This window comes from Corvus kubaryi, unplaced genomic scaffold (assembly GCF_017639235.1).
Source record: "Corvus kubaryi isolate FWS band 111438036 unplaced genomic scaffold, C.kubaryi_AGA036_p1.0 76, whole genome shotgun sequence".
Classification (NCBI taxonomy): Eukaryota; Metazoa; Chordata; class Aves; order Passeriformes; family Corvidae; genus Corvus; species Corvus kubaryi.
The window spans coordinates 11422971-11438961 of NW_024582063.1; the positions used below are offsets into that span (position 1 = coordinate 11422971).

At 39.6% G+C, this 15991-nt stretch overlaps 1 protein-coding gene across 1 annotated transcript in view; it reads right to left on the bottom strand.

The window, feature by feature from the left end:
• Positions 1–11107: 11107 nt before the first annotated feature.
• Positions 11108–15991, bottom strand: part of HAAO (3-hydroxyanthranilate 3,4-dioxygenase) — a 35199-nt gene continuing 30315 nt past the window's right edge. The window contains exons 7-10 of the mRNA XM_042051740.1: positions 15626–15771; positions 14451–14519; positions 12558–12640; positions 11108–11949 (exon numbers count right to left, since the gene is read on the bottom strand). Coding sequence (XP_041907674.1) covers positions 11871–11949; positions 12558–12640; positions 14451–14519; positions 15626–15771 — 377 coding nt within the window. The 3' untranslated portion in view covers positions 11108–11870. The remainder of the gene's footprint in view (positions 11950–12557; positions 12641–14450; positions 14520–15625; positions 15772–15991) is intronic.

Consider the following 15991-nt stretch of genomic DNA (forward strand, 5'->3'; position numbering starts at 1 on the left):
GCCTCAGGGAAACAGATTGTCACAATCTAAGTTTTTACAGCGCCTTGCTGATCATGGGAGCCTTACACTGCAGAGTATTTGCTTTAGTGATGACTCAAGTATAGTGGGATTTGCCTTCTGTGCAGCTTTTCCCTCCTGGTCTCCAGCAGCAGCATAAGCCTAAGAAGAGAGAGGGTGAGCTTTTTCCCAGAGAACAGGGAATCCTAAAGAAAAACTCCTCTGAGCACGCAGCAGTAGCACTGTCTCTCCAAGCCACAAGGGACCCTGCTATGTCTTCATGTGCCATGTGGCAGTGAATGTAGTAAAAAAACCCTACACAGAGCATTTTAAGGAACTCAATGTTTTCACCCCTGCTCAAGAAAAGCATTCATTGAACTCAGGTGGAACAAAGACAAGGAGAAGGTGTCATTCTCCAGTGCCCAGGTTGAGAGGCAGCAACTGATGAAGGGGACAGTGAGAATAAGTATCCCCTCCCCACTCAGCTCTGGCAGTGGAGTGGTTTTCATGCCCAGTCCCTGCTTGCAGGACACTGGCTGATCAGCAGGTATAGGAATTTGTGCATTAACTCTGCTTTTGTTCTTCTGTGGCTCAGCTCATCCTTTTCTTCATCCCATTTGAAGGGCACCCATAGCAAAGGTTTTGCTGCCTATTGCTGTAATCCTGAGACAGTTTAGCTTAAGGTTTTAAATCCCTTTAAATCTTGCCATCTGCTTTTTGCCCAAGAGAGTAAGAGTTAAAGTATTTTTCAGTGCTAAAATTAGGCAGAGTAGAATTGTAAAGGGAGTTCATGTGGAGCCTGGTTCTGAGTGGCTTCCTCCAGCTGATGTAGCTGCTGAGAGTCTGACTCACTGCTCTTCCTTGACACGTTTCTCCACCATTATTATGTCTTTCACAAATGAGTCCTTAAATGTCCTTTAAAATGAACAATACAGTTTTGTCATTGTTTGGCCAGTCAGAAGATAAGAAGATGAGATGCTGTATCACAGGGAACTTTTATTTCCAGGCATTTTTATTGTAAGAAACTGCCTCTGTGAACATAGCTTCGAATAATAGCCCTTATAGGAAAAAAAAGACATCCATTCAGGCCTTGCACAAAGTGACAGTAATATCACCCTAATGGACAAAACTTCCAACAGGAGACTATTAAGCTTTCCTGAATAAATTAATGTTATACAGTTTTAATGGAGATCTGAAGCAGATGAGAATTAAAGAGAATATAAAAACTACGTGTTCTGTGGAGTTCTTCTTGAGTTGATATAAAGTCCTCTCTTTCAGATGATCACATAAAGTATAGTTTTCAAGCTGTCTTTAATGCTCTATGTCAACTTCAGTGTATTGAAGAAGAAGAGCTTTTAAATTATGACCTTAAGTGATGAATAAATGTATCTGCCATCATCTCTGTGAGATGTATACAATCATCTGGAACAAGCAATCACCATAAAGACCACAGCTGAGAAGACTTAGTTGGGACCAAGTGGTTTTAGGACTTGTTCCCTATTAGCCCCATCCCATTATAAATTAACCTTGGATTGCGTCTATGCTTTCTGGTTGTGATCTCTAACGGATCTGCAGGTTGGGATTGGATGCAGGTGCTTAATTCCTGTCCCTAATTTGTGCTGGGTAAAATCAAGGCTGCAGCTGGAGGGCAGGGAAACAGGTATATGGGATCTGGCTGCTCCAGTTCTCTGTTTGCTGAGGTAGGTGGCCCTTGTTTTTTTCTTCTTAGCTTTGGAGTAATGCTTACTAATGTAGGTTCTCCATTTTTCTGCTATATCACAACAAAGCTTCAATTTGTTGCTGCAGCTGTGTTCTACTGGTGAGTACTTTTAAATCTTTTAATAACTGTTGAGTGCTTGTCCTCTCTTTGGAATTTCTTTGCAAATGAATCTCAATAGATTTGGAAAAGTTCTATAAAATCTGGTTCTGTGCCTTTTTGAGTTGATACTGTATAACCTTCACATACACTTTTTATGGACTACCTGATGTATTGCACATTAAGTAATATAAGGAAGTAATTATTTCAGCTATGTGTGCATATGTAAGTGCATTATTTTTTCTTGTAAAAAAATTGATAGAAAACATAAGTATTTTGTTTACAGTTGTTTTGTTTGTTTGTTTTATTAATTTAGGAAGGCTGGTTTTCACACAGGAAAAGAGAAGTTACTTTACTTGGCCCTGAACAAAAGATCTCTGTTTAGGTGGTTTATGTGGTATTATTACCATAACTAATCATGTCCCTGGGCTTTCAATTTCAAAAATGAGCACTTATATCTCTTTAAGTAGTTGCCATGGACATCCTCACAGCATGAACCTCTTCAGTGAGCACCTTATGGTAGATAAATTATGTCTTTTGTTTCCATAAACACATCAGAAACTGGAGTGAAAGGGGTTTGAATGTCTTCAAAGCACAGGCACAAGAACTGAGACTTGCTTGTTCTAGCATATGTTTCCTAACCTCACTTCAAATCAGATAAATCAATGTCAGATTCTAATAGTGTTTTTCTGTTGTTTGAGAAAGCAATGCAGTGAATGGAAGAAAACTCTTTTCAGCTCCTAGTCCCCCTAAAGATTTTTGAGATTTTTTTTTTAAATAGAAAGACTTTTCTATATAAGGCTTTTAAGAATACAAGTATAGGAGATATTCCTGGCATTTGCATGCTTTCCTTTTGTCTGCTGTAGAGTCTGCTTCAAACAGGTGTGATCTTTGTGAAAACAGGGTGAAATAATAGAAAATATGAATGAACTAACTTTTGTGGTTTGTGTTTTTTGGCTTTTTGATGATTAACAAGCTATTTTTAAGTTGAATATATGGAATGAATATAATGGAATGAAAAAGAAGTTAGTTCATAGACTTCTTTTTTTCTTTTTGAGATGTTCTCATTGTTTTCCAGTGCTGTCTTCTCCATGTAATCAACACTGGAAAGCTGTTCCTTTATATTAGAATGTGGCTAATACTTTTTGGGGTTTTAGCATTTCTGTAAAGACTAACTCAGCTGTAATAAGGGTGTTTAAAGCCCCCCAGATGTTGTTCTATTATTTTGAATAAGGCACATTATTAGAATGATGTTATAACCTGTGAATTAGAAGTGTCATACTGGAGTGTGCCATGTGTTAAGCAACCTTCAGGTGCTGATGCAGTCCCACCACCATGTCATGCTTTAGCCATAATTCCTGTGTACACAGAGAACCAAAGTGTCCTCTGTTGCAGTACTGTGAGATCAGGGTAATTCCATCAGCTACATATTTACCCAAGTACTGCTGAGAATAACATTTGTCCCAGTATAGACATATAAGGAAATTAATAAAATGGATTCACTGCAAAATGTTAAGAAATAAAAATGGAAAATAGCATTTTAATGACAAAATGCACAGACTGTATAGTATAATTAGTAACATGGGTTTTAAAAAATGTTTTCTACTGCTTTTTTGCCTTGTTTTTATACAAGATGTATATTAGTAGCTTTCACAAAAAGTATTTTTATTAGTCCTTCAGGACAAGGAACTTGTAGGCAACTGTTCATGTGTTCATACAAACTGTACTTATCTCTGTCCAGTTCCCATCACATTGATGTTGATGCTCTAGAAGTAGCATCTGTGACTAGTTTGGTGCCAGCTGCAGCAAAAGCCCACCTCAAACATGGGTGGAGATGGCACTCATGGTGGGTTAAAACACACAGATGAAAAGGAACAGAAAAATTTTCCTTGCCACTTAACAGCTCCCCCCATAGTAGATAAAAGGAGTTCTTCATTCTCCTGAGCTTTCAGTCTGTCTCTCCATTCACTATGTTCCCTTTTAAAATTGAGTCTGTTTAGCTTCCCCTGCCAGACACTCTGGCACAGTTCCTCAGGCACTTAAATATCATTGCGGATTTGGGCTTCTGAGCCTACATCTTATTTCCCTCTGAGGGGGAGGAAGCTTTGCAAGTAGAGTTAATTTTGCTGTAGAGGAAATAAATGCCATGAAACCTTTCTATTAGATTAAAACTGATGATGAAGAACAGCCTTTGTCCCTCCATGAAGAATGTCTGTGAGCTGCACAGCCCCACTGCCTGGGACGCTGTGAAAAGCCTGGGTTATGTGGAGCATTTAGTGAAGTTGGCTTCCCATGAAGCCCAGTATAGCGCTTCCCTCTTGTCTGATCTGCTTTTTCTGTCCTCCAGCAGTATGTATGGAGTGGATCCAACCCACAGAGAGCACAGATGTAGCTGCTCCGTAAAAGCTTCTGAAACATCCTGTGTCTGACATAAACAAAAATGACCTTTAGTATCTCTCTCTCTGACTGCCAGTAATGGGCTAGTCGTGTTACAAACCTCCAAGCACACACGGTATGCTTGGCACAAACTTCACCAGTATGGGCAAGATACAACTAATTAGGGCATAAAAATACTCAGAAGACAGATTATATATATATATATATACGTGTGTGTGTGTTTGTGTATGATGTGTGTGTATATATGCAGTATATAAATTACCCAACTATGCAGTGGCACTGGGGTGATGCAGTACGCAGCAAGGCAGCATTTGCATTATTGTAGTGTGGCAGCCTGATTCTGTTAACACAGTGGCATAAATCAGGGTGGCTTCATCTAAAATGGCAAAGATGGAAGTAGTGAAAATTGCTTTCAGTGAAGAATTGGGTGTATATTGCCTCGTTTATATCCAAAAAATGAAAGAAATGGCTTTAGACAGCTGAACATTGTCATCCATATTGGAAAGAAGCCAGAGTTGCTTCATTTTCATTTTAAACTCATATTCTGATGGCATATGGCAATCTGATTCCAGTGCTCAACTACATTTTTTTACCTTGGTTTAAAAGTAAGCTATATTAGTATGTTTTGGTAGATAAATAATTAAATGAATCCTTGTCCTTTTTTTGTGGAAGTTTTACTTGGTTTCATTCAGTATTTGCCATTTTCCTCTTGGAGAGAATAATGAGCTCTTGTCTGAGGAGTGGATCTGCCCACTGAATGTTGATTTGCCACTCAATAATAAAGCACACAAGGTCTGAACCATGTGGCTTGTTAGTCACCAATATCAGGAAACAGTCAGGAACTGTTAACATTCTTCTCAGGTTGTCATAAATAAAGCTGATCTACTGGTGTTTTGACAATTTGGTGATGATTTCTTCTCTAGTCAAAATGTGGTGTTCACGTTCTTTTTGTAATGTATGCCAAGATGCTATAGACAGCTCGGGTCACAAACGTGTTCAGGCAAATAATTGCTACTGAAACAATGGCTTTGTAATGATATGTTCTTTCTGTCAGTACTCCTGTTTTATAGACTAATACCATCAGTAACTGCATTTGGGGAGTCGGAATTCTCTTCTGGCTCACGAGCAACACTGTGGTGCTTCCTGCATGGCTCAGTTGAGCTGTATCAAGTAGGGATGGAAATGCTCTAACGGCATCCCTGTGACTGGAATGTTCCTGCATGACAGCAAAGATCTGAGCTTGACTTCCTTCTCCTGTGCAGAGGTGGGAGCTGATCCTGGGGCTTCTGCTGCTTGTGGAACTGTGCTTTCAGGTCAACAAGGTTATAGATCTCCAGCAGTGGTTTGCATGAAGAGAATGAGCTTTGCTTGGCTCTTGGAAAAAGAGCCTGTGGCTCCTCAGTGAAGGTGGCTTTTTGAGCACCCTGAGAGCAGAGTGTGTGTGTCAGAGTGGCATATAAATATCCTTCCAGGAATTTTCTTGTGGTTCAGCTGTGGACATCTGCACTGTGAGTGCAGTTCTCTGCTCAGCCCAGCACTTATTGTGCAGCCTATTTGGAGGTGCCCAAGTTTCCCTTCTGCATGGACTCCCGATGCTGCCCTGGGGTCTCCTTGGAGGAGGAGACAGTTGACAAAAAGCTAGGTAAGGTGCAATGACTGCATTTCTCTGTGGTATTTGGGAATTGCGTGCTGATGCTTTCAAGCTTCAGTTCTACAAATTGGCATGTGTTTTGTTGCTTTACACAACTGAATTGTCAAATTTATTTTCAAACTATAAAGTGTATGGTTTGAACTTATGGGCAACTCATAGTCTAGAAAAGTTTGTCTGCGCTGACAGTTTCTAAAGTAGAAACTTTACAAAGTCCATCATCCATGTGCTTTGGTTCTGACTTTTAAGCAAGCTAGGTTTTTTTTCTTCCAGCAGAAAAACATTAGAACGTGTTTAAATAATATTTTTTCTATAGTTGTCCAGCACTTCAAAAGTCCTATTTTTCTCTGATGTAATAAAGATGCACCCAAATTCCTCACTGAATCTCCAAATGGGCTTATGCTTAGTTTACTTTGTCATAGTCATGACATCTTTCTCTGGGGCTTATAAGATTGTATGATAAAGTCTTTTTAGAACTCAAATAATTTTGCTTCAATTTCAGTGTAATTTATCTCCAAAACCAGGGACAGAATTTTTTATTTAGCACTCTAATGGCCATGTATATGTGCCTATTTAGCAACGCTAAAAATACAAAGCAGTGTTCAAATCTTTCAGTATGCAACTTCTACTGAATTACCAGACCAAAGATCTTGGAGATATATTTAACCTAGAGCAACAGCAACTTGGAAAGAATTGTTCTATCATTTGTAGACCTCAAAAAGGGGAGATGCCTGCAGAAGGGAATTTCATGTGTGCATTGGGAATGATTTCCCTGATGATTTCACAATTTAAGGGCTTATTTTTGGAATACAAACTGTCTGACTGTGTGTGTGTGTAAACATCACTCTAGCTGTCAAGCTTCCATCAAAATTCCAGTGATATTAAAAGGAAGAGTTTTTATTTGCTTCCAAAATTTTTGGACAAGCACTGAAAATATTACTGACTGGATCCAGCATAAGATCTTTCTGTACCAGACAGTGCTAAGAACTGTAGGTCAGGTAATAACTTTGAGCTGAGGGGTGGATATTAAATTTGTCTTCATTATTACTTTAAAAATCAACAATTTTACTTTGGGTCCAATCAGGTTTTATTCTGCTTCTTTGATACTAAAGAGTAGCTCCACAAGTACTTGTGTATTGAATTGGAAACAGACCACGAGGTGATGATCTTCATGAGTCTGAAGTGTTCATTCAGGTGCATCTGGTTTATTAACTGAAAATAAACTAAATGAAAACACTCCAAAGCCTTGAAATGTCTCCATTATGAACACAAGCTGGTTATGTAGGAATTTGTTAAATAGCTTAAGTATTTTTTTTTCCTTTACTTACATGCAATGATGGTGGGAGGGTTGCTTTCTCTGCATCTGTTCTATTAGATATGTCTGGAGAGCTGAAATCAGTACAATTAATGTTTTTAACAACAGAATAAAAGCATTTGTTATCTTCATGTAGTAAGATAAGATTGGTTTACAGGTGTAAGTAAATACTGTGTGGGTCTGAGGGAAAACTTTACTACAACGCTCCTGATTTTACCAGTTTCCCAATCCATCTAGTCAGTTTTATGCCTCTGGTAGGGTTTGCTATTTCAAATAAGCAAGATCTAAAAGTGGAGCAAGCGCTGAGGAAGAAGGGTTCCTCTACTGATTTTTACAAGCTGTCAGTTTATGTGTTGTGAGCTCAAATGTAGTTAGCATTAAATCATTATCTTCACTCTTCCTTGGGGTTTTTTTGGCTTTGTGGTTTTTAATTGGACAATCTTGTGCTCTTCTGTCGATCTTGGATGTGTTCACTCCATGATCTGTGTGGGTCACTCTTTTCTCTTGTGATTCCCTCGTAACCATAAACTTACATGTTTTGCATGAACTTGCTTTTTTTAAAGTCTTCTTTCAAGGTTATAGAAAGGGCTGGTGAAGACTGAAACTTTATTTGCTCTACCAGGATTATTTAATTTTTATGTTACTTCAAGCAATTTTATTTGTTTTAAATGGGTGATGATGGTAACCATGTATCATTAATCATGTAACTTTGCTAATCAACTGTTTTTGTTAAGTTTTGGAATATGAAACCATAATAAGGAGGAATACAGTGAGACATACCAATTTATTTCCATCATTCATGTAAGTCAGCATAGTTCAAAATGAGAACATAAGTATCCCACGAGGTCAAGCCTGCCTAGCCTAGTGGCAATAGGAGACACTAACTACTTTAAATATTTGATCTATATTTCTAATTTACATGAAAGGCTGATTGTGAGTTGCTTGCTCAATGTGAAGTACTATAATAATACTTGTATTACTCTTTATATGACTTAAATGTTATTAATAGAAATCAAAATATATCTATAGCTAAAAAAGAGTGGCTTAACTTTCTCTTTACAAAGCTTATCAGTGATCTCATTGGGATTAAACATTCAAAAGGTGCTCTGCTGCTTTAATCAACAGCTGGCAGGATTGGGCTGCATCACCTTTTCCCATTTGAAGTTAAAGGGAAAACTGCTGACTTCTAGGATAGGTGAAATTCTGCCTTGGCATAACTCTCTGGATGCTTGTAGGTGGGCTCAAACTCCTTTATGTACATTTCTAAGCTTTCAAGGCAGCTCAAACCTTTGACTCTGGACAATGCTGCATGTGTTTAAAGGTAATTTACAAAGAATGATGCAGGTATAGTTTTGTATCTGTGTAGGTTTTATTGTAATACTGCTTAGAATATTTATTTGTATAAAGACTTTTGAGTCTTGCAGAAGCATCAAGCAGCACCTGGCCTGTCTGTGCAATACTGTGCTCATAAGGTTAGCACAATCCTGCTAAAATGTACCAAGTTTGCTAAGCATCAGGTGTCCCGATATCTGCATGATTCAGATAGCAAATGAGTATCCAAATCAGGGTGCAGGGGTATGTTGTATAGAAAGAGCTGTAAAGAAAAGCAGTCATGTATGTGTAAATCATATGAAGTGCATCATGTGTAAGGCATATGAGGTGTGGCTGGGGTGTTTAGCCTGGAGAAAAGAAGGTCTCAGGGAGACCTTATTGTGCTCCACAACTGCCTGAAGGGAGGTTGTAATGAGGTGGGGATCAGCCTCTTCTCCCAGGCAACCAGTGTGAGAGGAAATGGCCTCAAGTTGTTCTGGTAGAGAATCAGGTTGGACATCAGGAGAAATTTCTTCACAGAAGGCCTTGTTAAGCATTGTAATGAGCTGCCCAGCAAGGTGGTGGAGTCACTATCCCTGGAGGTGTTCAAGAAATGACTGGATGTGGCACTTAGTGCCGTGGTCTAGTTGGCAAGCCAGTGTTCCATCAAAGGTTGGATCTGATGATCTTGGAGGTCTTTTTGAACCTCAATGATTCTGTGATTCTGTAGGACACAGTTTTGTCAGGTGTGTTTCATGGACATGCATGAACAAGCACAATGTCAAGAGGAGTGCATTAGGGCACTCTGCAAACAACATGGGTCTAACTAAGCCTTTACCACTGACCTTAGCCTGAAATCCTTCTTTATGAGGCAAGATTAGCACCCTTGGCCGCAGCAACTGAAGTATCTGCTGAGCTGACTGCACATACACAGAAAGAGCACCTAAGAGTACTCCAGGCTTGCATGTGGCCAATTTCCCCATGAACAGAGGAGCATGGGTGTATCTAATTATACATGTACCATTGCTGGGGCAGTTTAGAACAGATATAATATGGAGGAAGAGTAAAGCACCTGAAAAGGATTCACTGTCTGCCCAGAAGCCCTCTGGAGCTATTTGAAAACCCAGGAGAAGTTGCAGGTTTCTGAATCACAGTGGTTAAGCACCTTGGAAGGAGTAAACAACAAGTACTCTCTGTGCTCTCATTTGTGCTCTGGCTACAAATAACTATTGAATTGAAAGAGAGGGGGTGGGAGGGGAAGGGAATTGGACACCAAAACAACAGAAATAATTCTCAAAAGACACACTAGAAAACAAAATTATTTTCTCTTGGTATTTAACTGTTTTTATAAATCTTCTCATGCGGGTTTGCTCCCGATTCTTTGCCATACTTCTGGGCCTTAACACCTCTTACCTAGTTGTTAGAGGACAGCAGCTCCTCAACAGAAATTAACTGATGACCTACTAAGTCCTGGTTTCTGATTGTGGGCTGTGGCAAAATTGACAATGATGGAGCTCTGGTTTAGTGCTCCTGGTCTGGCACCTAGTATGTGACTTGGATAGAATTTAGGTGTTTAAGCACAAGTTGTTATAAAAGGCATTGCAAGTACAGTTTGAGTGGGGCCTTAACATTATTTCATGGGAGGTATCTAATTTGGAGGTGCCTTAATTTTTATTCTGAAAGTTCCATGGTTTTCAGTGCCTCTGAGTGGATGAAGAGCTGCTGATTATTCCGGATATTGTTCTACATGTTGCTGTGTTTTACTCACTTATCATTCAGTGTGAAATATGGAAATATTTCTGTGATTACCCTGTAACTGCTGGACTAAAGATATAACACTTTGGTACCCTAGATCCCTCAATCATAGATGTTCACTTGAGTAGTCAGTTCTGCAGACACATAAACACACCAGTACCAATGGCAATCAGAAAAAAATGACTCCCTTGTTCAAAGGGAATGTTACAGCCCCTTTTCATGTGTGTGACAGCTCCCACCTATTACAGCCTTAACGACTGGGTTCAGCTTTTCGAGTTAGGCTCCCTGTTATTAGGTGGATGTAGCAGAGTTTTGCTGTATGCTTTGCTAGAAAAGCTGCTGGTGTTAAGTATAAGTTATAGATTAAAGCCAAGCCATATGTGTCTTCTTCATGAGAAGAATGAACACTTGAATAAAACACATAGGACATCTCAGTTTAATGAGCTTTGTAGGTGATAGATTAAATAAATATTTTTCTGTAATTAATTAGAATTTTAAAAATCAGGAAGTGGTAACTTTTGCTTTCTCAAATGTTTAATTGATAATACCTGCAAGTATATAAGCAACCTGTTTTCTGATGTTAACAATGCGAAGGATAATTAAATAAAACCAAAACCCAAACCAAACAAAAACCCTTCTGAAGAGTTCCCAGAATAAAAGCAGCAAAATATTAATTGACATTTATTTTTTCTGCAAGAAACCTCATTGTTTGAAAAGAAGCAGCAGTTAATAGAAACTGATTATAATAATTTTTCTGCTCTCTTATCCCCTAACACACCTCTTAAAACTACTTTGACTGGAGAATTCTGCTGCATAGGAGCACACCCGTGACCCAGCTGCTCCTGTTTAGTCCTATTGCAGTGCTATGTTCCTGGCAGTGTGCACACAGCATGCAGCATGGCATGTGTGGGGTACTGCTGATCACTGATGGATACTGCACTGCTGGATCTGGGAAACTGGGAATATCTTGTACGTGTAGCAAGTACAGTGGTGGACTAAGTAATGCTTGATGTTGTTGCAGGTACTGCTTCCCCCTTTACTAATGCACCTTCCTCTCTTTCACAAAGCACTGAGATTCTCAAGCAGTGCAGCAGACAGGACCTTTAAAAAAAACAAACAAACTTTCAGCCAAAGATCTCAGAGGACCTGTGACCTATTATCAATTAAATCTTCCCTGATGCTGGGCTGTGTAGCTAGCATTGTACTAATTTATTACAAATGAAAAATTTGATACAAAGAAATAAAAACTGTTACCTAAGTAGTATAACCGTATTGGTCTCATCTCCTTTTCTACCTCTTGTGGCAGAGACTTGGATTTGAAAAGCCTCTCATTTCTTCTAGACAGTATCATGTATTATTAGATAAGTAATCCTGCTACTTGGATATGTTGTCATTTCCTTTCAGATAAAATCAAACATAATACTAGATCTTAAAGTTTTAGCAAAATTTACAATCAGTAATTTTTTTCAACTACCTGGGGAAAAATGTTTAACTGGGCACAGCACTTGACTCTACTTAATTCAGTGTAATCATTGTGTTAGTGTATTCAAATTTCCAGGCATCCTGAGTAAAAGATGATTAAGATAAGTAGGTTACAACTTGGTTATCATCAAAGCCAACTGACACAGGAGTTATGTATAAGGCTGCTTGCGTTTTGGATCCTGAGCGATGCAGAGAGCAACACATTCTTCTGCTCTTTTCCAGCAATACCTGGAAGAATGGAAAGAGAGATGATCCAATGGATCCAAGGGAATTACACACTCAAACCAACAAATGAAACCTTGATGCTATTGAAGAGCTTTTGCCACGCTCCATATCTTCCTTTTCATTCTCTCTGGAAGCTATTTTCCTTTACGTATATCACATGTATCAAGGCTGTGATACAGCTGTATGCATCCTACTTCAGGAACAGAGCTGTATTCTCAGCCTGAACCCCAAAACTTCCTGCATTGATGTTGCCTAAGCCTGGTCTGATGCTTCAAGAATCTGCTGTGAGTGCCAGTGGGTGGATACATGCCATCTATCTTTGTGTGGTCTTCTGCATGCTGCATTTTCTTGGTTGTGCTTATCCTTTTTATTTATTTATTTTAATTTTCTCCAGCTTTTATCATAAGAGGTGAACTAGAATGAATGTCTGGCTTTTCCTCCTGAAAACACTTTTGCCCCGAGAAATAACAGAGGCTATTGCAGATCCTGTGTTCACAGATGCTGTGTTTCTGCACCAGTGATGCCCAACATGGTGTAGAATTGAATACACAGAATTTATGTTGCTGGAAGCTGGGAAATCATGCACTGAACCACTGTTCATCTCTACTCACGTAGACTGGGCATGGACAAGCAGGCTGTCACCAGCAGACAGAGTCAGGGTTTTACCATCCATGGCAACAGTTGATGTCCCCTCCTGAAGGGAAAGAAGGCTTTCAATTTTCCATGTCCTGTCCCCAGCAGAAAGAAAGCACTGCAAGTGTGGAAATCTTTCCCACTGAAAGAACACCTCAAACCTGCTCTGTTTCATGAGGTCTAGCTAAATATTCAGTTGATCTTGCCTAATGCTATAAGCATAGATAAAAATATGTTTCATTGTTCCCCATTGTAAAGCAGCAGTCTGTTGCCTGATTCTTGGGGTACACAGTCGCCAATCTAACCTAGCAGCCTGCAAGTTGGGACAGCTCCAGAAATTAGAGAGAGAATCTTCCAGAGTAGTTCAAGCTCCTCTTCTGTTTTTCTGGTTCCTGAAAATCAGGAAGCAGAAAAGTCTTGAATGGCAGTTCACAAGTCAGCAGGAAGCTGATTGAAATTGCTAAGAGTCCATCCATATTGGAATGGACTAGTTATCATCTTGTTAAGCAGGGGAGCCAGGTTCTTTCCAGCCATAAGGTCTTGATTCCACAGGCTGATGTAAGCTGCAGTGTAAACAAATGTCTTTTGAGATTATTGTGTCTTTAATTAGTATTTGGCAGTCCCTGTGAATTTCAACAGAAGAGTAACTAATAGAAATATCTGCCTCTCAAGCTAGCCTGACTTGTGTAAGCAAAAACAAGCTTTTCTCTGTTTTTCCTTTGGGTTGCAAATGTATTCTAGAAGCAAGTTGAATGAAGGACATCTGGATCACCTGTGACTGTAATTTAGAATAAACAAGTTTTCAGACCTTATTAGCCTATTCTACGCGATTCCAATTTGACTTCAGTATGAGGACAAATGTTTCAAGGCATAACTAAGAGGTGATGTTGCTTTATTGCTTGGAGGCATTCTGATATATTTACAGGGTATAGCCTAGGTAGGGTGTATTAAAACCCCCAGCAAGGATGGATGCCAGTATCTCTGTCATCAACATACGTGACTGTCATGGGGTGGCTTTATGATGTGTATCCCATATTGCTGCCCTATGCCCAGAAATTAATTTTGTGCCTTTCTATGCCTTTAAACTGAGCCTGAGAGGGAGGAGGAAAAACTGAGCAAAACTTCTTCAAAGCAGTTTGTAGCTTGTTCAAGGTCACACAGAGATAGAGACAGCTCTCTGCATTCAGCTGTGGCAGGAGAGTGAGAGAGGAGGGAAGCACCCAGCTTGCCTTCTTTCCAGCCAGCTTTCGGCCAGTTTTTCAGCTCCTCTTCCTCCAGAGAGTTGAACTTTTGTTTTCCTGGGACTTCATTTCCCCCCCCCCTTTTCTCTGCTGGATGGTTTCAACATCAAAATACCTCGGGAGGAATTTCCACCGAGGCCTTGGCCCTGGAGGTGGGCCCGCCACCCTGTCCCAGCTCCAAGGAGGGAGAGGGAAACTATAGAAGGACTCTGAAATTTTCCCAGGTTTTCTCTCTACAGCGAGGGGTTTTATTATTTAGCATTATTATCCTTTTCCTGTGTATTTGTTAAACAAATAGTTTTTATCTCTTTCACTTTCCTTTGAGGAAAATTTATTTTTTCCCGAACCTGGTGGGGGTGGGCTGGTTATAAGCTGCCTTTTATCAGAGGATATATTTCTAAATTTGGCCAAACCAGCGCAATGATGAGGAAAAAGAGGCTATTTTTATTGTGGCAGTACTTTACAGTTATTTTTCATTATAGTTTAACGCTGAAAGGTGGTGCCTATTGGTGATCTTTTCTATGTAAAGGAAGGTAATCATCCCAGTCTCTGTTGCTAGAAGGCTTTACTACTGTTCACTCTGAACTGAAACATGAACTCATCAGTTAACAAGTGTGAATTGCCACATACCAGCTGCCATATCCAGATATCCGAATTCTTTTTACTTTTCTCAGTTGTTCCTGGTCCATAAGCTATAACCTTGAAAAAAGAAAAAGTAAGAAAAATAATGGTTTCATCCAAGTGGCCAAAGCGTCCATATTCATCTTCCAACAGCATTTAAAACATTCTATTTTTACAGGGGAATATTCATAGAAGATGACGTTATTTTTACAGACATTAAAATTCACACTGTTTGGTATTCTCATATTGATTCTTACTGATAAAAAGGGAACTGATCACACCTGCCACTCCTTATGCTCCTCTGCATCCTCGCTTATCTATTCCTTCTGCCTCCTCCCACTCTCAGTTTTGCATCTATATGCTTCCTGCTTCTGTTCTTGGAACAGGCACTTCCTCCTCATGAACTCTGGGCCCTGTCAAGAGCCTGTTGAAGTAGAAAAGTCTCTTCCATTAACATTAAAAAAGCTGCAGACAGGACTTCATCTTTCTCATTTTCTGCACCCTCTGTGTCATTCCTGACATTCCCACACTGTCACTTTGCTGTCATCTGTATTGGATGCTATGGAGTGTGACTCCAAGTAATTCCAGGGAAGAATATGTTTTGTAAACATCACGCATACAGCACAGATATCAAATGCTGACAGCTTGATTTACACTCAAACTAGGCTGTGTTTAACTAAGCTGTGAAGTGCAATGTTTTAGGGCAGCTCAGGCTATCTGGTGCTGTCCAGTTTTTCTTGTTTCCACTTTATATAGATTGAGGGGGAAGAAAAAAAGGGTATTTACACACTCAGATTAGACTTGGACCATGAAATGTTGCTCAAACACATAGAGAAGCTGGACACACTTGAGTAGTTATTTGCATCACACTGGTGCTTCTGATTTGGGAAATATGGGGAGAGGGACAGGGGAATGGCGTGAAGGAGCTGTTTTAATCCCAAAGGAAATGAACATAAATGAAGTTCAGGTTGATTCTGTAAGTGGAAGGAAAGAGCTAGAAAGCCCCTGCCCTAAGCTAGTCAAATCAATGGACCAAAACCAGGTACTTCTGTCGGGGTGCATAACTTTATCTGCTGACTATATATTGTTCCCAGGCCTGGATTCACTCAGTCTGAACAGTAGCCACCAATTATCTGTACCTTTAAAACTATCCCTCTCTTTTCAGGGAAATTAGATCCCCCTACCTCTGTTTCAAAGTTGTCTCCAAACATACTCAAGGATTTCTTCTGTTTTATTTCACCGCGATGATCATTTAACCAGCTCGAGAAAGAAAATGGCTCCATTACGGAGCTGGAATTCAGTGGGAAAGGTGTTTCTTTCAGAAGTTCATCTGTAAGCAAGGCAGAGGGCTATCAGTGATACTTGCTTCCCTTGGTCTTTGCAAACATTTTACTTGAGGGATCATTTTACAGAAGCTATCTAGCTAAAAGTCAGTTGTAACAGTCAGCAGTGCTATGGTCATTATCAGGACTTTTTGAGATTGTAGAATCATATGTTATTTGTGTGTCTTTATGGAGTGAATGCTTCAAAGATGTTGTCAACTGTGTATT